This window comes from Ananas comosus, linkage group 8 (assembly GCF_001540865.1).
Source record: "Ananas comosus cultivar F153 linkage group 8, ASM154086v1, whole genome shotgun sequence".
NCBI lineage: Eukaryota > Viridiplantae > Streptophyta > Magnoliopsida > Poales > Bromeliaceae > Ananas > Ananas comosus.
Genome location: NC_033628.1, coordinates 10355472 through 10378590, shown reverse-complemented (window position 1 = coordinate 10378590; position 23119 = coordinate 10355472). Strand labels below are relative to the sequence as shown.

Genomic DNA, 23119 nt, shown 5'->3' with positions numbered 1-23119 from the left:
CTACAATGCAAATGACAATTTGGTCCTTAAACTTTAATTTATTATACTTTTTGGTTTCAACTTTTAAAATGGTTAGAATCGAATTTTACGATCTAATTTAATTTATTAAATATTAACACTTCGGTGACATAAAAATAATATTATATTTTAATTATTGGCAACATCACCGATCACAATACTATTACATCACTTTTTCAGTAACACTAAATTAATATTCAGTCAATTAAATTGATTTGATACAACAATTTTAATGTTCCAGTCAGAAATTACAATAAATTAAAGTTTGGGTACCACATATTACCTGCCTTAGAGTTTGGGGACTAAATGTGCAATTTATCTAAAAAATAAAAGTAAAAAAAAAAAAAGAATAAATAGTAAGAAGAAAAGAGAATAAAAAAAGGGGTGTGCTTTCATAATTCTGATAGATGTAAATAAAAATAAAAGAAAGAAACAAATAAAAAGGGAAAAAGAAATATATACAAATTTGTTGCCAAGTAATAATAAAAAAATCTCTACAAATTCTGCCTTGTATGAAGATTCTTGAGAAGATTATTCAGAGATTGTAAGGCTTAGTAGCAACTTTAATAAAAATAATAATAATAATTTGACATTAGTTTTTTTTTTATAAAGAAATAAGATTATTTCAGAAGTATAGAAAATTTAGCAAAAAGAGATATTTGAACTTTAAAGAACTTGACTCGGTGTCTAATAGTACTTTTAAGCTAAATATCTAAAATTTAAATATTTTAATTTTTTATTGTCTAATATCCAAATATCTGTTTTAAACATACTAATATTTATTTATTTATTTACTTAATTATATTTAACTAGTTTGTAATCTTATTTTTATTTCACTGTCACAACATATTGTTCAATAGGATATCATCTCATGATCTTCAAAACTTTTTTACTTTACTATCCTATTTGGCAACAAACTTTTTTGATAAAATAAAAATAAACTACAAGATAAGTAAGTACAATCATTTGAACGACAGAATGACAAAATAAAAATAAGCTAAACCACGAAAGTGGAAATTGAATTGAAGTTCACCCAGAAAAAAAGGGTATTTATCACATTGGCAGCACCAGGCTTTACTAAATCTTCACCCATCAAAGATATCAACTCCAAGCAACTGCTAAAATATGCAGTTCAAAGAATAAAGAGTTTGCATTCTCTTCCCCTCACTCAGCAAGCCTACTTAAACCAAGGATTGGCCATTCAGAACACACAGAGCAACAATTATTCTGAATATTTCAGGAAAAGCTGAAATTATCCACATCTCAGTTATGCATTATACAGCTGAGGGTTCATACACCTAGCACTTACTGGCATACACTCCAAACCAAGTAAACTATGAGTAACACTCTAACAGCGACAACAACTCCGATTTTTTCAATATGACCGATGCAATTATCTATCATACAATCCATGGTGCAGCTCGAGTACTAAGTTCTGCGTGTCCATATCCTGCAAAAAATCATATGAATTACGGAAAAGTTTTATTTCAATGCAACATGATAAGATAAAGAAAACATGTGTTGCTATACCAGTTTAAGTTACTTATCATCTCGACTATTACTTGACATCTCCAGCAATGAGTAAATAATCAGGGGACCGAGAACAGGCGGCATCCGTGGCTTGTCGAAGGCTACTAGTTGTTCGACGTGTTCATTTTTTATGCAATCTACTTCCCGAAGCTCATTCCTTTCATGTCTTTGCGGGGTCGAGACGGTCATCACCCCTGCGTAATAGTTGTTTCGATCAGAAAAAGAGCAACAGAAACCGTACAGGAGGTGAAAAACATTGTCAGAAAAGAATAGTTCGGCAGTACTGCATGTTCCAGTCCTGGGGCAGATTTGCTTGATTATATTCTGCACAGGCAATTTGGCGGCTCCCCTCATTGATGTTGTTTTTTCTCCTCTGCTTTCTCTTTTGCTGAATATTAAGTATAAGCCACGCGCACCCTACAATGAATAACTGCAACATATTTGTAATCCAGCAATTAACAAGCTACAGCAGGTGATGAAGTGACTAATAACAAAAATCAGCCGTCACGGTATGAATCAGATCGAAGCTCTCTTAATTAGTTCTGTGAGATCATGGGTTAACCTCCTACTGTTCACATACAGCAGCGTTATGAATCTTTCATGTATTAACAATACCGCTGGCGATACAAGTTTTCATAAAACCATTATTCGTCGTAGTTGTGTCTAATATTATTTAAGGTGTTTTCTCCTTCTGATACTTCTCTCTTCTTCTAATTCATACCCCTATTATGCCCCATTCTGCTGCCAAAAGAATCAATGTGCCGCAGCTTTTTCTCATGTGAAGAAGTTTCTGCACAAGTTTGCTGCTACTGTTCTGATTGGAGATTGTATCTATACTTATTCCATAACAAGATAATCAGATATACTGCCGCATCCTCTGGTTGTTCTTGTCCCAAAACGCTTATTCACACTATATCTGTGCAACCTTCGGAGAACAGGTGTTGAATCATGTCACTTGTTACGAACTGTCGTATAAATTAAAACCATAGCCACATTAATTAAATGGAACAACGTCTAGGGCCTATTAAAAGATCGAAGACACCATTTTGTATCACCCTAACCGTGAGACAAAATTGATTGTTTACGTCAACTATGTGCAGTTACAAGTTACAACAGCCAGATTAGGCGCCAATTGTTAAATAAAACAAAACAACCACTTTCCACCAAAAGCTTCAGCTACCGAGAACGATGTTTTTAATATTTATATTCAACATTTCCATCGCGTCTGAGCTCGAGGCCATTTCATAGGCCGAAGATGTTATGATATCGAGAAACAGTGGTTGTCCTCCGAAAACTTAAACTATCAAATAACAGAGTTTTTTATTTTCATATGGTACAAACATACAAACCTTATCCGCACTATGAATCATTTTGCATCGACTATGCCGAACCCTCCAAAAGTTTGATTTTACTATCCAACCTCTCAATTAATTTGGTTTGAGATTTAGTTAGTATATTTCATACAATTTTTGCAATTATAAATTCATTAAAACAAATAATTAGCTTAAATTTATATTCAACACTATTTACCCGTAGAGCCATGAATACTACAATACATATCCAAAAAAAATTTCACCGCTTTTACAGCATAAAACTTTTTCTTTTGGTTAAATCTGATGGTGAGAGAAAAGGAGAACGCGTGAGTACCTGAAGCGTTATATAACCCACAACGCCGATGAATATGATCGTATGAGGTCGTTAATGGAGCGGTATCTCAACAAGCGGCGAGAAGAAGAGGAGGAGACGAGGGAAAGTATCGCCATTACTAAGAAAGCGGGGGTTCGGTGTCGACGATGGATGACGACCGAGAACACTCCCGAAACTTCTGGGTTTTGGGCCGCAAATGGGCCGATATTTCATTCGAGGAGTTAGGAATTGGGCTAAGGCCTAGTTCAGCAAATGTTTGAAAATTTTAAAAATGCTTTTAATTTTTCACCATCTAATTTTATAAACTTGTAGTGAGAACCGCCACTGAAGAAGCATATGTTTCTCTCCCGACGGTTATAACTGTTTTTGAATTTATAGCGCTTTTGGAAGTGTAAAAGAATGCTTTAATATTTGGGCCACATAAATTCGATTAACTCCAATAGCAATTGGATTGGCTTAAAGTCGTCAAATCCTAAAACAATTTTAAAAGAAAATGATGTGTGTGTATATATATATATATACATATACTTCAATAATAATAATTTAGTTAAGCATTTTAACCCAATAGTTTAAAACCAATCAATTTCCAATATTAATGGGCTGGTCGTTATATTTTATCAATCAAAAGAGTGGGCTAAGGGTATGTTTGTTTTGATGAAGTCGGGGTTGAAGTGGCTGAGTTTTCATAATCAGAGTTTGCCGGCTTTTGGATGGAATTGCGGAACTTGACTTTTGTGGGACCAACACGACCCGCAGACCCGAATCCATCTCACGAGGCTGCGAGTTCGCATATGGCACGAACTCGCGACTTCACCCTCGACAAGTGCGAAGTCAAGCCACATCGTATGGACGGAACTCTCGATTTTGATAGGGTATAGCTCCAGAGTGACTAAACAAGCACTGAGTCTAACATTGTCACGTCGAAACATGCAGAAGATTCCTGAGAGATGATGTGAGATTTATCTGGAATAAGTAGATGACAAGGAAAAGTACACAACATGCACGCAATCGATTAATTGGATCAAAAGCTAGTTGGTGGGTTATTTGGGCTGTAAAGAAGTTTCCAATTGGTGATCCACTGAAAAAACTTCTCTAAGTTAAGCGAAACTGTCCTAAATTCTAATAAAACTTTTTTTCTCTTCATTTTTTATAGAAATCTATTATCTCGCTCTTATAGCTTAATTTATTTTTCTAATAAATAAAACAAATAGTGTGTTACATTTTTCTAAAAAGAAAAATATGTTGGAGATTGGAGATCAAAAATGCTCACGCGGGGGAATGAGCAGTAGGATAGAAGGGGCTCGGGGGCCTATACACCAGTTTGGATAAGTTGGTAAAAGTGCCCGTGACCATGCGAGGAAGGGTTAACAAACCATTTGCTTCTCCGAAAAAGAACACATTTCCAATTTGATTCTAGTAATGAAAGTGCCTTCTCAAATAATGCTCTTTTTTTTATTTTTTATTTTTTATTTTTTATTTTTATTCTTCTTTGTTAGTGAGCCATATTATAGAAACAAAAGATACCCAATGTGCAAAAATGATAGTAAAAGGTCGAAGAAGAGAAGGAATAGGAGAGAATGACTTTTACTACAAGAGATTTTTTTTTTTAATTATTTTTTAAATTTCGATGCACTAGACAGGTTCTCATAAACCAATATTATAGGTTGGTTCAGTGCTACAAAGTTGAAGCACTTATTGTCCAATTATTGTAAGGCCACCTTTCGAATTTATTTTTTTTTCTTCCTTTTCGTTTAATCTAGTGATTAAGAAAGGGCGGAAGGGATTTCTTACTTTTCGCTATATTTTCTTGGTAGATCGGGTCGGATTTGGGACATGTTTATTTTTAACTTATTTCTTGCCTCCACTTACAACTTAGGCTGGAACTGGAACGAATTTTTGACTATTTTTTAAGTGATCAGAATAAATCAAGAGAAGGAATGGGTCTCTTGTCTCCCGACTTGTACTTTATTTTCTTAGTAGATCGGAATAGATTCGAAACGATTTATTTCTTTTCTTATTTTTGGTTTTCATCTACCGCCCATTAGAGATAGATTGAGGTAGGAGCTTCATTAGTTGGTTATTTGATTCCTATGAGAAGTATAGAAAAGGATTTTCTTGCAAAAAAAGTTTTGCGTGATATTTTTTTTTTCCAATTTTTTGTCCATTTGATTCTAAGAAAAAGTTTTTTTTTTTATTTTACTTTTTTATATTTTATGAAAAAATAGTATAACAATTTTCATAAAACCTTTTCATTTTAGTACCCTATATTTTAAAGTGTATCAATTTAGTGCACTTTCTCAATTTAGTATCATGTGGTTTCATTTTTATTTTTTTATTATCGATTTTACTAATTTTTTTTCGTTAAATCAGTAACAAAGTTAAAATTAAAGGTTATTAAAGTGAATATTCGATAAATCTAAATGGGGTATCTGAAGTTTTTTTTGTATATAATTTAACGAAATATGAACGAAAAAGCTGATGAAAAAATAAAAACGAAACTACAAAATACTAACTTGATACATTTTAAATCACATGATACTAAAATAAAAAAGTGCGAAGCCACAAAAATGACATTTGAAGTTTACCCTAAATATAAATACATCCTACACTATCTCGTATGAATCTTGTAGATCTTATAGGTAGCGTTTGGTTCAGGAACAAGGAGGGAATAAGCTCTTGTTCCCCCCCCCCCCTTTGTTCCCAACGCGCATGTTTGGTTCTTCGGCGACAGTATTCTCGAGACTCTGAACAAGCTTGCGTATAGGCTGGAGCTGGCTGTCCTACTGTTCTTGGAATAAGTTGTTATGATTGAGAACAAAGATTAATTGAAATTCTAATATTTAATTTTAATAACAGTAAATATAATTAATCTATTATATATTTAAATCATTATTTATTATTTATATAATTTAATAATAATTAAATTTATTATTTATTAATTAATTATTAATATTAATATTCATATTCATGATTATTTATTATATTTATTACATAATTAATAATTATTATTATTATTTATTACATGAAATTATTATATAATTATTTTCTAATAATTTAGATAATCGATATTATTATTAATTATTATTATATTAATAATTAATAATAATAATATTATTTATATAAAATATTATTATTAATTAGATAATCAATGTTATTATTTTATTATTTATAATTAATTATTAAATAATAATTATTATTATTTATAATTAATTATTAATAATTAATTTTTTATTTATTTTTAAGTAATATTTTGATGTTAACTAATTACATAATATAATTTTAATTTCAAATTATAACTCTTATTCCTCTTGTTCCAATCTAACCATCCAAACACTATTTACCTTATTCCTAAGAATAACTTAATTTTTATCTAAACGTAAAATTGGTCTAATTCCTGCTTATACCTGAACTTGTACCTATCCCTGGAACTAGTAGTTCTTACTTATATCCGAACCAAACACAGCCATAGAATCTTGCTTTCCATGACTAGCCTCCTCTGATGCCAGATATAATTGGTAAGATTTCTCTGAAAAGTAATAAACACATGACGTAGAAAACTTTCTCTACTGGACAAAATGATGAGCTTTATATTCCTGCGTACTAACCGCCGATAATTAAGATATTCGTACAAATTTGGATCTTAGCGTTGCTTATTAAGTAAGCATAACTCGCTAACAATATTTAAATTAATTTTTAGGGCAAACTTTAAATAGCGCCCCTTGTGGTTTCACGTTTTCCCACTTTAGTACCATACGGTTTAAAGTATATCATTTTAATATTCTATGATTTTATTTTTCTCTTTTTGTTAGTATCTTCGTTAACTCTTTGTTAAATTATATATAAAAAATTTCAGATGTCTCCTCTATGGTTTATCGAATATTCATTTTAGTACCATGTGATTTACCGAATTTTTACTTTAATACCCTGTGATTTTAATTTTATTATTGATTTAACAAAAAATTTAATTGAGGAAATAACAAAAAGAGAAAAATAAGTTTGTAAGTGGAGCTTCTATCCCAATTCACTTCAAATGAGTCTGTAAGTGGAAATAAAAAATATAGAAAAATATTTTTTTTTTCAAATCCATATTGATACATCAAGTAAATAAAGTAAGAGGCCACAGATCTCAATCTTCATTTGATCCGTTTTGATCCGTCAAACATTCACTCTGCCGTGAATGAAGAGATAGGTGGGGGTTAAATATAAGATTAAAATTAATCGATTATAAATATATTTCGATCAAACAAAAAAAAAGAAGAACGGGAGGTAGGGGACCCTTTCCGCCATGGGATTCACCCCGTTTGTGTCTTAATTCCGACTTGCTCTAAATGGAGCAACATATGGGATAAAAAAATAAAATAAAACAAAAATCTCATCTCTTCTTGTGAGTTGTGAATTATGTTGTAACAAAATTTACTCTTTTTGATTGATATTCTCTTAACTCTTATTTTTTCCAAATTAATTAATTTTAATTAAATAAATTAAAAAATTTTACCAAATTGACAACATTTTTAAATGTAATAATTTAAGCCGCTTTATACCGAATAAAATTTAATTAATTAAATCACTAATGCCCAATTCAACCATACATACAATTTAACAAAAATTTGTAACCTAATTAACTATGAAACCCAAAAAAGGATGTTTAACAAAAATACCCATATAAAATCTCCTCTCCAAATACGTTTCCATCACCACCGAGATCTCTTTCCTACAATGAGACTCCCTCTTTTTGTCCCCTTTTTATTCCTCATCTTTGCACGAAAATTAACTCCTTTCCTTGAAAGGAAACCACCCCTCCCCCATAAAATGTAACGCTCACCCTCTCCGCAAAGACACCAAACTTTAGCATCTCTACAAAGATTTCGATTAATTCTGAAAACCCCCCAAAATTAAGGCATTTTCAATTTCAGTCCCTCATCTTTCTATATAAACACCATTTCTCCTTTTCCCTCCCCCAAACTCTCTCTCTCTCTCTCTCTCTCTCTCTCTCTCACCAATGGGTTCTCTCCAAATCAACCGAAGACTCCCTGTATTTCCCCGAGAAATAATTTTTTTTATTTTTATATTACTATTATTATTTACATTGTGATTCAATAAAATTATTTTTTTTTCAAATTCTCCCAGGTACTAGAAATTATAACTCTGTGGATCGTAATAACCTCATGCTTTTTCGAAGGCGGGGAGTGCAAAAACCACCACCACCATCGCCGTCACCACCACCACCACCAAAATTGGGCCGGGGGAAATGGGCGGGGCCATGAAGAAGAGGCCGTATACGGGCCGGTGGGTAGTAGGGCCCACACGGCAGTGTTAACGGACTTCGGGGCCGTCGGTGACGGTGTGACGTCGAACACCGCGGCGTTCACTGCGGCGGTGGCCCATTTGGCCCAGTACGAATTGGACGGCGGCGCGGCGCTGGTCGTGCCGCCGGGGCGGTGGCTCACCGGCCCATTCAATCTTACTAGTCACTTCACCCTCTTCCTCGAACGCGGTGCAATTATACTCGCTTCTCAGGTAATAATAATACAAATCTATTTACGACAGTTTCTAACGTAAGACCGTTAAATTTATAACTGCGCCTTTTGTTCTTTCCTGCGTTAATAGAGTTAAATTTTAAATATTTTTTGGGGCCTCAAATTTTAAAAATTATTATTTTTGAAACTAATATAGAAGGATACATCTTAGTTTAAATATTTTATAATAAATTAGAGAAAGTTAAATAAATTTAATGTACGCCATATTTGTAAAATTAAATTAAATTAAAGTGTAAAAATATAAGTTAAAATAAATTTTGAATCTGTATTTTAAATCTAAATAGTTATTGCTGGTATTTGTTTATTTTTTCATTAGTTTATTTTTAAAATATGATCTGTTTCTAAGTATATTTTCAATTTAGTTATGCCGTATAATTTTTTTATATGTTTCATAGCATACAAATTTTTTTTTTTAATGTATACTTAAAATTTAAAAATTTAAATTAAAGTTTAAAATTAAAATTAAAAATACTATGAATCAAACTCAAAATGTAAAGTTAATTTTCAATCTGTTAATGGTGTTTTTAAACCATTCTATTTTATCAAGCCTAGTTTATTTTAGTTAGTTAATTATTTATTATTATCATTATTTTAATACGTTTGTCAACTAAAAATTTCTATCTGTTTTTATATATAGTATATAAATAGTATATATATAGATTTAGCTCCCTGAAAAAGGTTTTTTTAAAGCTTTTTCCCTTTTTTTTTTGAAAAAGTCTCCTTTTCTCTTTCTACATTTTTTGACCCGCGCTTTGCTGCGGGTTCGATGGAAATGTTTTTAATTATATTTGTAAAATATAGTATATATTACTATTAAATATATGTATTGAACATATATTTGTATAGACATCCATAAGTAAATTTGTATTATAAAAAGGCTAAAATATATAAAACTCTCCTGTCAAAATTTGAGTTTTTATTTTCCCCCCTGTCATTTAAAAACCTACACTTTGCCTCCCTTATAAAATGAAAAATATTCACTTCACCCTCTGTCGTTATTAATCCAATAGGGTTTCGTTTATAAAATATTATTATATTTTTTTTAATACCAAAAATGCCCTCAGTTTTCTCTCCTGTGAACATGATGAGGGGCAAAATGGTGAGGGGCAAAATGATCATTTTATCATTATAATTCACACCGTACCTTCTGTGAATATTTTTCATTTTACAAGGGGGCAAAGTATAGGTTTTTAAATGATAGGGAGGAGTGAAAAATTAGGTTTTAACATGAAGATTTTCTGTAATTTAGCCTTATAAAAATATAAAAATAAAAATTTAAAATAAAATTTAATTAATTAAATTTATTTTATAGTATATTAAATGTCTATATATTAAAAATTATAAAATTTAGATCTCATGCTTCAAACAATGGAGGAAAGAGTACATTTCTTGAAGAAAGAGAGAGAGAGAGAGAGAATGTAGCATTAAATTAGGGATTAAAGATTTTAATTAGGAATTATTTTAAGAGGGAATGTGTCTTGTTTAGAGAAAAAAAAAAGGAGTATTAAATTAGAAATTAATTAGAGAAAGAGGAGATGATTCAATTAAGAAATTAATTATTTTTGGAGAAGAGCACATAAAATAGTAAATTCAAATTTTAAAGAAAAACTTGTCTCTTGCTTTAAAAAGAGAGGAAAGAGAATATTTCTTGGAGAAAAAGAGAGGAGAAAGAAAGGTAGCATTAAATTAAGATTTTTTTTTTTTTTTTTATAGAGATAGATAACACGCTACCTGTTTCGTTTATTTCATTTAGAAATAAACTTAGCTTGAAATGTGAATCACTAGGATTCGAACTTGGATCTCGGGTAATAACCACCAAGCCTTTTGCCACTTGCTCAAGAGACGGTCGGTAGCATTAAATTAAGAATTGAATGTACATGTGCCATTTGAGTACAATACTTGGAGAGACGTCTCTCCAACGTCTTTAGTATACCGCACCAAGTGCACCCAAACTCCCGCCATGGACTTGACACATGTCTACACACATCCACAGTCTACACTACATCAGATGCATCAGGTGCACCAAAAATAATTTGAGAACATGTGTCATATTAATAAAAAAATATCTCCACGGACTTTATTATATAGTAATAATTTTTTTTTTTTTCGAAAAGACAATAAAAAAGCCACATCTCAAAAGAAAGACTTTGGTCTTTCTTTGATTCCATTCAAAACTTACCTGCGCAGATCAGTCTAAGTTTGGTATACTTTTTTGGAAAATTACTTTGAAAAGTCGCTTCATTATTTTAGTCCTTGATTTTCCTTTTATAAAGCAACCCAACTAATTATTTCCTTTTTGGAAAAATTGTCCACTTAATAAGTTCATAAGATGCGAATATGAATATCAAAATTTAGCATTGGAAACATATTAGTATCTGAATTCGTGTTCGAAGAAAAAAAAATAAATACGAATATAACTTTTTAAAAAATCCGATCATATTTTACTGTTTTCATCCCTAAAAAATAAGAGGGATGTAAATATATATATATATATATATATAGTAGGGCTAGAATACTTTTACAAGTATCACCCAAGTGATACTTGTGTGTTTTTAGCCCTTAGATGGAGAGATGTGAGGTTGAGATGATGGGGGTAGGTGGTGGTAGGTGGTGGTAGGTGAAATAGTGTTTGATCCAAGGGCTATTTGTAATCAAAAAGTAGATCCAATGGCTAAAAACGTGATAGCAACATGGGGATGATACTTGTAAAAGTATCCTAGATCAACTCTCTCTCTCTCTCTCTCTCTCTCTATATATATATATATATATATTTATTGTAGGAGATAAAGTGATTTTCTATTGTATTTTTGGCTTATTAGACTATACATTTTATATTGAAATTTTATTTATTTTTATTAAAATATTAAATTTTATTGAATAAAATATAGATATACAAAGTTTTAACATGAGTGTGTTGCAAGTCTTATTCATGCTAATTTTAGTTTGTTTTTATATGTACATACTAGTATACATTATTATGCGAATAATATCTAATTGCAAATCTAACTCATGTTTGAATCTGAATCTATTTTTAGCGAATATGGTAATAAAAATTTAGCATCAATACATATCCGCATCCGAAAAAAATATTGAAGATCTGATCGTATTCAGACTATTTTCACCCCTAGTTTCAATGGTCGTGATTTATTTATTTATTTTTTTATACCGTTAAAATAAATTTTGATAATGTATCTTTGTATCAAGCTATGATTTGATTTTAATTTTTTTTGCCCTGATAATATCACTTGCCATTCTAATATTGTTGCTACTTTATATTGTATTAGGCCTTTAGAAGTATTATCTTTAATGTCCCAATAAACCTTATTTAATGCCAAAGAATTAGATTACATCATTCTTTATAGTTTTATACTCATTTTTTTCCTACTATTGCTTAAGCAATTTCTATTATTGCCATAGCAAATATATATATATATTTTTTTTTGAGAGAAAGGTAGCAAGCTACCTGTTTCATTCATTGAAAATATGAACTGAGTTTGATACATTCAATATGCATTGACAATATTAAAATATGGTCCGGCAATATTAATTCTCTTCTCCTATGCTTCATTTGGATGAAAAAACATAGGAGAGAAAAAAAAAAGGAGAATAAAAAGGAGAAAAAGAAAAAAAAAAGGGCATTTTTTTTTTCTCTTCTTGTTTGGATTGAGGGGAGAAAAGAAGAGAAAGTAACCTTTCTCTTCCTTTTTCTCCACTTTGGAGAAAAAAGAAATGGATCTTTACATTAGGTTATTTTCTCTTTTTTTCTCGCTCTTTCTCTTCTTCTATTTCCTCATTTTCGATCGAAATGCGAGAAACTAATCTCTCCTAAGGGGTCATTTGGATTGATGTACTTGTACTTTGATCGAAATGCGAGAAAGTAATTTCTGTGCAGTCGTAAACTGGATATTGAATCTTTTTATAAAAGACGACTTCAGACCATCTCAAAGAGAGTTTATTTTCGAAAATTTAAGCACAGAGGTATGTATCCACCAGATTTTCTCAAGCACATTCATGATGAGTGATAAGACAAACACTTTTAGTGTTAATAAATTTGATTTACGGCCGAATCACAACTTCATCCATCCAAACACCCCCTAATTTTCTTCTCTTTGCTCTTCATGTTTCCCCATCAAAATGGACTGCAGCTGCATGCTCTAGGCAAACAACTAACATAACTCATCCTAACATGTTCCAGAACATTAGTGAATGGCCTACAATTGATCCTTTGCCCTCTTATGGAAGAGGAAGGGACTTACCTGGGCCAAGATACTCCAACTTCATCACTGGATACAATCTCACTGATGTGATCATCACAGGTTATCCAAACTCAACCTCTTGAATCCAAATTTCATACCCTTGTAATTATTTTGAATCATCTTATGCCGGGGCGTTCACAGCCAAATAAGACGATTTGGTTCGATTTATATGGTTTTCGGTTTGGTTCGGTCTTAGAAATAGCTAAACTTTGGTTTTCGCTTTCGGTTCGGTTTTAACACTTTTCTTGACCGAACCAAACTGAAAACAGAATAATAATATTACATACTCTTTTTATCTAAATCATTTATTGAAATTTTATGTTTATGATCAAAACTTAATTACATATCAGTACATTCTTTTAAAACTCTATGTTTGTGATCAAATTTTTTGTGTTTAATGGATCGGTTTGGTTGTGAAAATTTTCAAACTGAAAAATTCAGTTCGGTTTGAGAATTGTGTTAAAATGGAACCAAACAGAACCGATTACACCCCTGATATTATTCTTATGCTGTAAATACATGATCCTATACATTGTCATGAACTATTTTCAGGGAATAATGGAACCATTGATGGACAGGGTAAAATTTGGTGGGATAAGTTCCACAATGATGAATTGAATTACACAAGAGGGTACCTTGTTGAGATCATTTACTCGGATCACGTCGTCATTTCCAACGTTACGTTCGTCAACTCTCCGTCGTGGAACATCCATCCGGTATACAGCAGGTAAAGATCAATTCCACATAGAAAACTGGTTTGCAGATTGTTTTTGCATCTTTATTAGTTGTATTCGGTGTTGATTATAGTGTACTGATACAATTCCTGCAGCAATGTAATAGTGTCAGGTATCACCATTCTCGCGCCGATAGATTCGCCAAACACTGATGGGATTAATCCTGGTATTCTTTTGCTGTAATTCGATTTCAGCTCTAGTTCCTGCTGCTATTCTTCTAATCTTGCTGCAAAATTTTGGTTCCAGACTCTTCCTCCGACGTCCACATCGAGGACTCATTCATCGTGTCTGGCGACGACTGTGTCGCCATAAAGAGTGGCTGGGACGAGTATGGGATTGCCTTTAACAGGTCGAGCGAGCGCATCATCATCCAACGGCTGACTTGCATCTCACCCACCAGCGCCGTCATTGCCATCGGGAGCGAGATGTCTGGCGGAGTCCGTGACGTTATCGCGGAGGACATCACGGCCATCAACTCAGAATCTGGTGTCAGGATCAAGACAGGCGTCGGGCGGGGAGGGTTCGTGAAGGACATCTTTGTGCGGCGGATGAGCCTCCATACCATGAAGTGGGTCTTCTGGATGACTGGAAACTACGGACAGCACCCCGACGAGCACTACGACCCGAACGCACTCCCCGAAATCAGCGGGATCAACTATCTCGATGTGTACGCAGAGAATGTGACAATGGCGGCACGGCTGGAGGGGATCAAAGGTGACCCATTCACCGGCATTTGCATCTCGAATGTCACGGCGGAGGTGATAGACCCCAAGAAGCTGCAGTGGAACTGCACCAACATTAGCGGGAAGTCGATCCATGTGAGCCCGACTCCTTGCGCCCTGCTTCCCGATCAAGGGTCCAACGCCACGCAGTGTCCTTTCCCCGGCGATAAATTTACAGATTCAGTCAAGAACAAATATTATTCGACCAGGAGAATTTAACTTGTGAGTATATGCTGATATTGCTTTACTCTTCAAGCACTTCATCATAGCAGAGGTTTTCTTGTTTCCGGCTAATCCTGATTTCGGGCCTGGGGGGTGAGCAAACGAAAATTGTTCTAACTTTATTGGCACAGAAATAAGAATTGCAAAGAGCCATCTGCATTTCTGGTGATCAAATTATAAGTCGCATTCGATTTCAAGCTCTAATTATTCATTAAAGATTCAGCTGTTTTCTGAATATTGCTCAATAAATTGCAGTACCAAATTTGCTCATCTTAGTTAATCAATATGATAGATATCCTCAGAATACTTTAATGCTAGTTGTGATTGAAACTACATTTCGGAAAGATATAAGACTTCGAAAGTGCTCAGGGATCAATATGGTTCTAGAGAACAATTGCCCGGTCAAGTAAAGAATAAGAACTAGTCAAATTTGTCAGCATTTCACCAATCATAAATTCTTTGTGTCATAAGAAAAGCAGCTGCTTTTACAAACATAAAGAAATTTACAGTGTTTGTATGTACTGGAACAGTATAACAAGGCAGCAAGATCAGCTTAGGAATGTACAGGCTTCTGAAAAGTGAAAAACTAAAAACACAATGACAATGTAATCTCAGAAGGGGACATAGCAAGTTCTTCAGATCTGCTTTATTTGGATATGCATCCCAAACCTTATCAAACTTTATAGTAATCTGTCATATGGGAAGTTTTTCCGTAGCATCGTCCATGTATCTACTGAAGGACAAATAGACGTATATCTAGTCGCTGTACTTCATAGTGTTCAGATATTATGCCCTAAATCCCAGAAGAAATATAAAGTGAACTTGCTTCAGTCCTGAATCACTCCTACAAATAACTGAACATTTAATAGTGTCATATAAAGACCAAACAAAGCGGGGGAAATAAAAATACAAGTACCACAAGAAAATATTGACAAGAAATAACAACAAAAATTTAGTAGAAAAGGGAGATTATGTGATTTCTTAGGATAACTCGAAATTGTTGCATGCTTACTTCTGTACTTCTCAGTACCTCTTAGTAAGCAGGGTCCGGGTTGAACACTAGAGATTCCCTCCAGATGAGCTCCCTTATATTTTCTTCAGTAAATGATGGGTTCTCAAAATCAAAGATAAAAGGTGCCCCACGGATAGGCTCGTCATTGATGTTGTGAAGAGAGGCCAGATACGGATGGTGCAAAGCTTCATCAACTGCAATAAAATGAAGTGAAAACAATCACGAAAGCAAGAAAACAGTAACAATCAAACAAAACTGACTACACTAACCACACTTTCTAGTGAGGGCTCATGGCCCTGGCTAAAGCTTCTTTAGAATTGCTTTTTAAGTAGCTGTAAAGAGTAGGTTATTTGAGAAGAGCTGTTTCAAAAGCAATAACAGCTTTGTTTAAAATCTCCCTCCAGTTTTCAACTTTCAAAGTTTCTTGCCACTACGAAAGCGTCCATTCAATTTTATTTCCTAACACCTAGCTAATGCTTTTCCGATTAGAGATGCCATTCTAGAAGCCACTGCAGCCCAAGTAAGTAAGTAAGGCAGGTTGGCACCTTTCTAGCATGAAGGATAAGAGTTTATTATACCTGTGATTCGTTTGTTTGGATTGAACACAAGCATCTTCTCAAGTAAGTCAACTGCTCCAGGAGACATTGTAGGGAAGTGAGCAGCAAAGTTTTTCTTTGGGTGCCATGGAAGCTGTTTCACATATCTTCTTGCATTATCATTTCGAAGAAACCCTAGGCTTGAATCATCTGGTGAACCTACTAGCTTTTGAAAAGAACAGAAACATCTTCTTAATAATCGTATAAAGCTTTGCGAACAAAATCTCCATGCCCAGCACAGCGAGAAACAAACTTTATTTATAGAAAAACAACAGGAGAGAGAAAAATGATCGCCTTTGACCACTAAAGGATACAGATAAGAGGGAGCAGGAAAGGTAAAACAATCTAGGAACTGTGAAACCAAATATCCACTAAAATAGAGACTTGCTAGATAAAGAGTACATCATCTAATTTGTAAGATCCTATAGGAAATATAAATTAGACGAGAAAAGCAAAACAAGTGGTTTAGATGAGATACAGGTTGAATTTCATCTTAATATGAAGATAAATAACTGTAATCACGTAGGGTCAGCAGTAAATTGATCGGATACAGCAAAGAGATGATAAATACTTTAAGAGGACAGAGAAAGAAAAAAAAAACTCGTAAAGATGAATATAAAACTTAAGAAAGACCAAAACAAACCTATGTACATTAAGTCCACCTTAATAAACTTATATCCTAAGCCATACCTCTGTGATCAATTTTAGCTGCTGGACATAGTCTCTTCCGGGAAATATAGGTTCGCGGGTCACAATTTCAGCAAGTATGCATCCAACTGACCAAATGTCTATAGCAGCAGTATACTTTGAACAATTCAGGAGCAATTCGGGCGCCCGATACCACCGAGTTACGACATACTCCGTCATTAAATCCGTTTCAGAAGTTGTCCTCGCTAATCCAAAGTCTCCTATCTTAAGGTCACAATTAGCATTTAAGAACAGATTGCTGGGCTTAAGATCACGGTGCAGCACATTCGCCGAGTGAACATATTTCAGTCCTCGTAGTAACTGATACAGAAAAAACTGCCAAACATGGACAGCACAGTTTAAGTGATGATCATGGTCGTTAGGAAGAGATAATAATTTACGAATTTAGCCGATCAAGTAGTTCTAGAAAACGAGTGGGAGTAACAAACCTGGCAATGATCATCAGTCAATGGCTGGCCCGAACAAACTATGTGATGGAGATCGGTATCCATCAATTCATATACAATGTAAACATCATTGAAGTTTTGCCTCAGCGGAGGGCGTACTACATCCTTGATGGCAATAACCTGTGATTAAAACTAACAAATCCATCATGCTAGATAAATTACTAAAACGAACATGCTAAAGCATTCTAAGGTTAAATTCTGGTGATGGACATTGCACGATATAATTCAGTGTTTCGAACTAAATTATCGAACATACGAAGCAATGCTACGACGGCATATGGAGATGCGAAAGTTGATAACATAATTTATGATCATCATGCGATCCGATCCAATTCATATTAGAAGAGAAAAACTATAAGCAACCCAATCTTACGTTCTCATGATCCATGTGGCGAAGAAGCTTAATTTCTCGCAAAGTTCTCTTCGCATCGATTCGATTATCGAACGCATTGCCGATCTTCTTGATCGCAACTTCTTTACCCGTTTCCGAGTTCACAGCCGCACTACACCGGATAAAACAAGTAGTATTTAACCTTCTAAATCACAAAAATGGCTAAACCCCACCCAAATTAAACGTGAAAAAAAACCCCCAATTGAGCCATAAAAGCTCGAGCTTTAGCAACATCTACGAAGAAGATAACGGAGAATGAGATTTGAGGCATGGATTTTGCTCACCAAACAATGCCATACGCGCCTCTACCAAGGGGGCGAAGAGGGGGGACGTACTTGGAGGGGACCTCGAAGAGATTACCGTATATGTTGTAGAGCACGTAGCGGCCCCCGTGGGTGGGGATCCCCACGACGCGACTCTCCAACGAAGAGGAAGACGCAGTTGCCATTAAACCCTAAACTCCACCTCCTCCTACGATTCGGGTATCAAATTGAGGAGGAGAAAAAGGGGATTGATTCGAGGTGGAGGGGGAGAGAGGAGAGGGTTGAAAAAATGGGAGCTTGGGATATCTTCTTCTTCTTCTTGTTCTTCTCGCTTCGCCTCGAGGGGGGGAACGGTAGAGAAGAGAAGAGGAAGAGATCGCGGCGTTGACTCGGGAGGATACGGGAGAGAAAGTGCAGCGTACGCGCGCGTGAACCTAGAAAAGTCCACGCAACGTACGCACGTGCGCGCGAGAGAGAACGGGTATTTTGTTCTTCCCAAAAATATTCCTAAAACCATTTTTTTATCCCTTCGATTTTACGAAAAATATTTTTTCTAAACTTCGATTAGATTTCATAAAAAAAAATTGTGGTAAAGAGTGCATTTTCATGATTTTTTTTTTCTCGGAAAAATAATTTTTCACTTCTCAGATATTCGAGATTTTTTTATTTTATTTTTTGAATTTAAACTACGGAGACAAAACATATAAATTTATTTATTAATATTAGAAGCTAAATTCTGATATATCTAATTTATTTATTAATATTAGAAGCTAAATTCTGATATATCTAATTTATTTATTAATATTAGAAGCTAAATTCTGATATATCTAATTATATTTTTATTTTTTATCTGATGTAAAATTATTAAAGGGCCTACTTAGATATTATTATTTTTGCAAAGGTCCTAAAAGCTGAATTCAAAATAACCTTGATAAGATTGATATAAAGAAAAAAAAAAGAAGAAAAAAGTGAGTAAGAAAAAAATTAAGCTTGATAAAGATTCATAAAAAAGGTTTATTTCTCTCTCTCTCTCTCCCTCTTTTGAAAGAGGACATTGTTATTGGAATCAATAAAAACGTGTTCATTTTTCTAAAAAATATTTTAGAAAATAATTTTGTGACGAAAAAATATTTTTGCGTTTGGTTATCTAGTAAAAATGGTTTTTCTTATTTTTTACAAGTTTTTTATAAATAGCCTCTTTTCCAATTTCCGAAATATTTATCAAAAAATAAAAACTATGAAAGCGAGTTAAAAAAAAAAAAATTCAAAAAATAGTTTTTTATGATTTTCATGCTTGGCTCGTCAGGTCAACTCTACTAATCCATCAAAATTTGGCTTGTTTATTAATCTAAAAAAAAATGGAACTTTTCAGTTGAACTAATCTTCAAGTGCTATCAAGTGGACCCATATCTATAGAGCATCAAAAGAGAGAGAGAGAAATTGATGACAATAAAAGTGTGGATTAAACAAAATTATGAATCAACTAATACTGTTGCTAATCACTTCATCACTTTAATGCAGCATGAAGTATGCAACTCCCCATCTTGTATTGCACCATGGCTACAACAAAAAACTCGGATTGAATGAAGGCAAGTTATACACAATAGTCATTTGCTAAACAACACAAGCAAAATACTGATCCGCCTGTCTATGCGATCAAAAGAAACATTTCGCCAGCAACGAGTTAAAGTGTCACTTTCTTCCTCGAGATTTGGAATCGAAATGAGCAGCCTTTCTCTTCTTCTTGCGCACCATCACGGTCGGCCCTCCGCCTTCTCTAAACGGCATGCCTAAAAGAGCGAGCAGTTTCTGGGCCTCGTTATCAGTCTTGGCGGTGGTGGTAATGCAGACGTCCATTCCCCTTTGCTTACCTAGGGCTTCGTACCTGATCTCGGGAAACACGCTCTGATCGCGGAGGCCGATGCTGTAGTTCCCATGGCCGTCGAAACTGTTCGGGTTCACGCCTTGGAAATCCCTCGTCCGAGGGAGCCCGAGATTTATGAGCCTATCGAGGAACGAGTACATTATCTAACATCAAGTAAAGAACAAGATTAGCAAGCATGAAGCTCCAACAATCAACATGCAGGAAAATATTTGCCAGATTTGAAAAATGGAAAAGCACAAAAATTCTCAGCATCATGATGTACATACAACATCTAAGTGTTGTCCACTTAAGGATCTGGTTAAATTCATGAATTCAAAATACAAGGGAAGAAACAGTCCATTAGTAAACTAAGGTATGATGATTTATCATCTGCAAACTTACAGCTTGTCATACCGGCGATTGCAAGATAAGTAAAACTGATTAGAATAAAAACCGCAGGTCAAAAGCATAAAAGGACACATCTGTAAACTGATTTAGTTTACCCTGACACTTCATTTAATCATTGATCAACCTCGCCCCAAGACAACTAAGAAAGTTGGTTTTTGAAGTATCAGAGAAACATAGAACAGGATGACAACACGACAGTAGTTTTAAACCTGTGATCAATCTATTTAGCAAAATTTGGCAAACTAAGAAGGTATTGAAAAGTACCTACAATGAACAAAGGAATATCAAAGTGGCAAAATTTGTCAAGATATCATAGTTATGGAAACTTCTTCAGATGTCAATAGAAACAAAGGTTGCGAAAAGAAATTAGCATGTCTAGAAACTACCTTATTCTTGGGAGGTCGACTGACTGCATAAACAACATATACACTAAAACATTTGAAGGAAACATATTGCTTTTACGAAAGAATGATCTTTGGGAAATACATCACTAAAGAAATGAGTGTCTGATATATTTATCATGTAAGCAAATACATGTAAGATTAAGTTATTACTGATGTAAGGACTTGCAATTGGAGAGACAAGCAAGTTCTCTTTGAAGATAAGCTTTTATGAAGGATCGACTCCAGTATCATCCGTCAAGGAGCCATGTGCAGAACAAATCCTACGGTGTTTATAATTTTTATCGTGTTGCTGCATTGATTCGACAACTTTCCAAGTAGAATTGCATAAGGGTAAGTTTCACTTTGGTCTATGTTCTTTTGGAGTGGACAAGCAACACCACACACTATGGCTAAGTGTTCCAAGTAAACCCTTTCCGTCATTTGCACTTAATGTACAAAGTAAAACTAACAGAGATCGATTATTGTTTATATTCATCACAGTAATTTTGTTAAACATGGGATCAAAGTGAAATGCGCTAGCATAAAGTTCCAATATTGAGATTTTTCATGGAAAGTACTATCAAAATTAACAGAGATCGATTATTGTTCCAAGTAGACCCTTTCCGTCATTTGCCCTCAATGTACAAAGTAAAACTAACAGGGATCAATTATTATTCATCACAGTAATTTTGTTGTACAAGTAACTAAACAGGGGATCAAAGTGAAATGCACTAGCATAAAGTTCCCATATTGAGATTTTTCGTGGAATGTACTATCAAAATTATCACTAATCATAAGCATAATTCCTTGTCATATACTTTCGGAAAATTAAGAAAGGTTTAATCACAAATATGTTTAGGTTTTCGGAGATTCCTTACATTACCGCGAAGAGTGACGGCGATGCCGACGGTGGCACCTTCCCTGAGCTTGAAGCTCGCAATGGAATTCTTCGCCTTCGTCTTCACCGGCCTCTGCCCCGTAATCATCGCCAAATCCTTCATCGCCGCTTCCAAACCCTTGGAGTTTTGCTCCGCATCACCCATTCCACAATTCACCACTATTTTCTCGATCTTAGGCACCTAATTGGGACGAAACCGTATCATCTAACATAACTCTAACCCTAACAAAAAGAGGCGAAAGCAAGAGATGGGAGTAAAACCTCGTGGATGTTCGCGTAGGAGAACTCCTCCTTGAGGAGGGGGACGACCTTCTCGAGATACGCGGCCTTGAGGCGGTGCACCTTCTCGGCCTCGGAGCGGTCGACGAGGACGATGCCCGTGGGCGACTTCACCGGCTGCGGCGGCGCCGCCGCCGCCGCCGCCGCAGCTGCGGAGGCGGCCGACACGGGCGGTGGCCGGAGACGAGTGCTCGGGAGAGTCGCCGTGCGAGGGGACGACGTGGGAGGGCGCGGGCGAAGTGCGAGGGAGGAGGAGGAGGAGGAGGAGGAGACGCGCATGGCCATGGCCATGGCCATAGTCGCCATGAGGAGCAAGCGAGGAGAAGGGAATGGGGAAGAGGAGATATATATAGGTATATTTGTGGATGATGATGGTGATAAGGTAAGAGTGGTTCGATATTGGGTTTGGGGCCAAAGGGCCCGGCCCATTTAATCTCGTTTCGGGCCATAGTCCTGGTTTAGATAATATGGGCCTAAATAAAAACGCTTTGATATCTTGTTGGACCAGGCCTAAATAAGACTGTGTAGACCCAAGATTTAGTCCTAGTTGGGTTGGGCTGAGTTAGACTGCAAATAACATTCCACAAAGGAAAATTCTCCGCCGACTTAGGCTCCGTTTAGAATTGCTGAGAGATTACGTTAAAGTTAAAAAGTTCGATGAAAAAAAAAAAAATGTTTATTCCTAGTTTCTCACTAGAAATAGAAAAAACTTATTTCTATGTACTTTTGCCCCCCCAAGTCGGTTTGTCTAATAACGTTAAGATAGTCTCAATACAAAACGGATCTTTATTTTATAATTTTTCACTTATAATTAAATAATTTCACTTATAATTACCATTCTACTTATAAATTGGATCAGTCGTTCAATTGAAATCTTCCATGGCAGCATGTGAGTAAAATGTTGCAAGATTTGTATGTGGGCATAGTTTTACTCTTCAAAAGAAGCTATGGAGCCGACACGAACATTTGCGCATTTACAATTTTAGTACGAAAATTTCAAAGAGTTAAAATTTACTATATGAGTAATTAATTTGATATAATGAACCATCCGGCCAAAGTCGGTGTAGATGTGGAGTTATTCTTGCATATATAGCAAGAAAAATGCTATTTATAGCAAACGAACTTAGATACTCTTGCTCATATGACTTGGTATTCTAGCAATGTAAATTACATTTTCTCTCATTCATTTCCTTGTCTTGGTTCCA

At 34.7% G+C, this 23119-nt stretch overlaps 3 protein-coding genes and 1 long non-coding RNA gene across 10 annotated transcripts; 1 reads left to right on the top strand and 3 right to left on the bottom strand.

The window, feature by feature from the left end:
• Positions 1338–3328, bottom strand: LOC109713664. Of its 2 annotated transcripts, none has more exons than XR_002217138.1 (4): positions 3196–3328; positions 1833–1978; positions 1549–1742; positions 1338–1468 (listed from the first exon to the last, which is right to left on the bottom strand). It is a non-coding gene; the product is annotated as an uncharacterized LOC109713664 (long non-coding RNA). The 2 variants fall into 2 exon arrangements; XR_002217137.1 differs by having other exon boundaries at positions 1833–1965; positions 3196–3327.
• On the top strand, positions 8132–14936 carry LOC109713651 (probable polygalacturonase). Its single transcript, XM_020237815.1, has 6 exons — positions 8132–8227; positions 8323–8712; positions 12928–13048; positions 13541–13715; positions 13818–13888; positions 13969–14936. The coding sequence occupies exons 1-6, from the start codon at positions 8195–8197 to the stop codon at positions 14661–14663; spliced, it is 1485 nt and encodes a 494-aa protein (XP_020093404.1). The 5' UTR covers positions 8132–8194; the 3' UTR covers positions 14664–14936.
• Positions 14637–18512, bottom strand: LOC109713655 (mitogen-activated protein kinase 6). 6 transcript variants are annotated; one of them, XM_020237821.1, is made up of 7 exons: positions 18104–18512; positions 17802–17931; positions 17411–17548; positions 16965–17297; positions 16257–16440; positions 15697–15872; positions 14637–14752 (listed from the first exon to the last, which is right to left on the bottom strand). In XM_020237821.1, the coding sequence occupies exons 1-6, from the start codon at positions 18265–18267 to the stop codon at positions 15700–15702; spliced, it is 1122 nt and encodes a 373-aa protein (XP_020093410.1). In that variant the 5' UTR covers positions 18268–18512; the 3' UTR covers positions 14637–14752; positions 15697–15699. The 6 variants fall into 6 exon arrangements, with proteins under 6 accessions (XP_020093410.1, XP_020093412.1, XP_020093407.1 ...); XM_020237823.1 differs by having other exon boundaries at positions 14663–14752; positions 15679–15872; XM_020237818.1 differs by lacking the exon at positions 14637–14752 and adding an exon at positions 15074–15520 and having other exon boundaries at positions 15679–15872.
• On the bottom strand, positions 19527–22257 carry LOC109713657 (50S ribosomal protein L5, chloroplastic). Its single transcript, XM_020237825.1, has 3 exons — positions 21897–22257; positions 21616–21816; positions 19527–20110 (listed from the first exon to the last, which is right to left on the bottom strand). The coding sequence occupies exons 1-3, from the start codon at positions 22218–22220 to the stop codon at positions 19775–19777; spliced, it is 861 nt and encodes a 286-aa protein (XP_020093414.1). The 5' UTR covers positions 22221–22257; the 3' UTR covers positions 19527–19774.

Coding starts and splice junctions, on each gene's coding strand:
- LOC109713651 (XM_020237815.1), top strand. CDS start 8,195: ATGGGTTCTCTCCAAATCAACCGAAGACTCCCT. Junction 8,228..8,322: donor AAATCAACCGAAGACTCCCT/GTATTTCCCCGA, acceptor AAATTCTCCCAG/GTACTAGAAATTATAACTCT. Junction 13,049..13,540: donor CACTGATGTGATCATCACAG/GTTATCCAAACT, acceptor AACTATTTTCAG/GGAATAATGGAACCATTGAT.
- LOC109713655 (XM_020237821.1), bottom strand. CDS start 18,267: ATGGCAACTGCGTCTTCCTCTTCGTTGGAGAGTCGCGTCGTGGGGATC. Junction 17,298..17,410: donor TGACTGATGATCATTGCCAG/GTTTGTTACTCC, acceptor CATGTTTGGCAG/TTTTTTCTGTATCAGTTACT. Junction 16,441..16,964: donor AGCTAAAATTGATCACAGAG/GTATGGCTTAGG, acceptor TCTTTTCAAAAG/CTAGTAGGTTCACCAGATGA.
- LOC109713657 (XM_020237825.1), bottom strand. CDS start 22,220: ATGGCGACTATGGCCATGGCCATGGCCATGCGCGTCTCCTCCTCCTCC. Junction 21,817..21,896: donor CCTACGCGAACATCCACGAG/GTTTTACTCCCA, acceptor CGTCCCAATTAG/GTGCCTAAGATCGAGAAAAT. Junction 20,111..21,615: donor CCGTCACTCTTCGCGGTAAT/GTAAGGAATCTC, acceptor ACTTGATGTTAG/ATAATGTACTCGTTCCTCGA.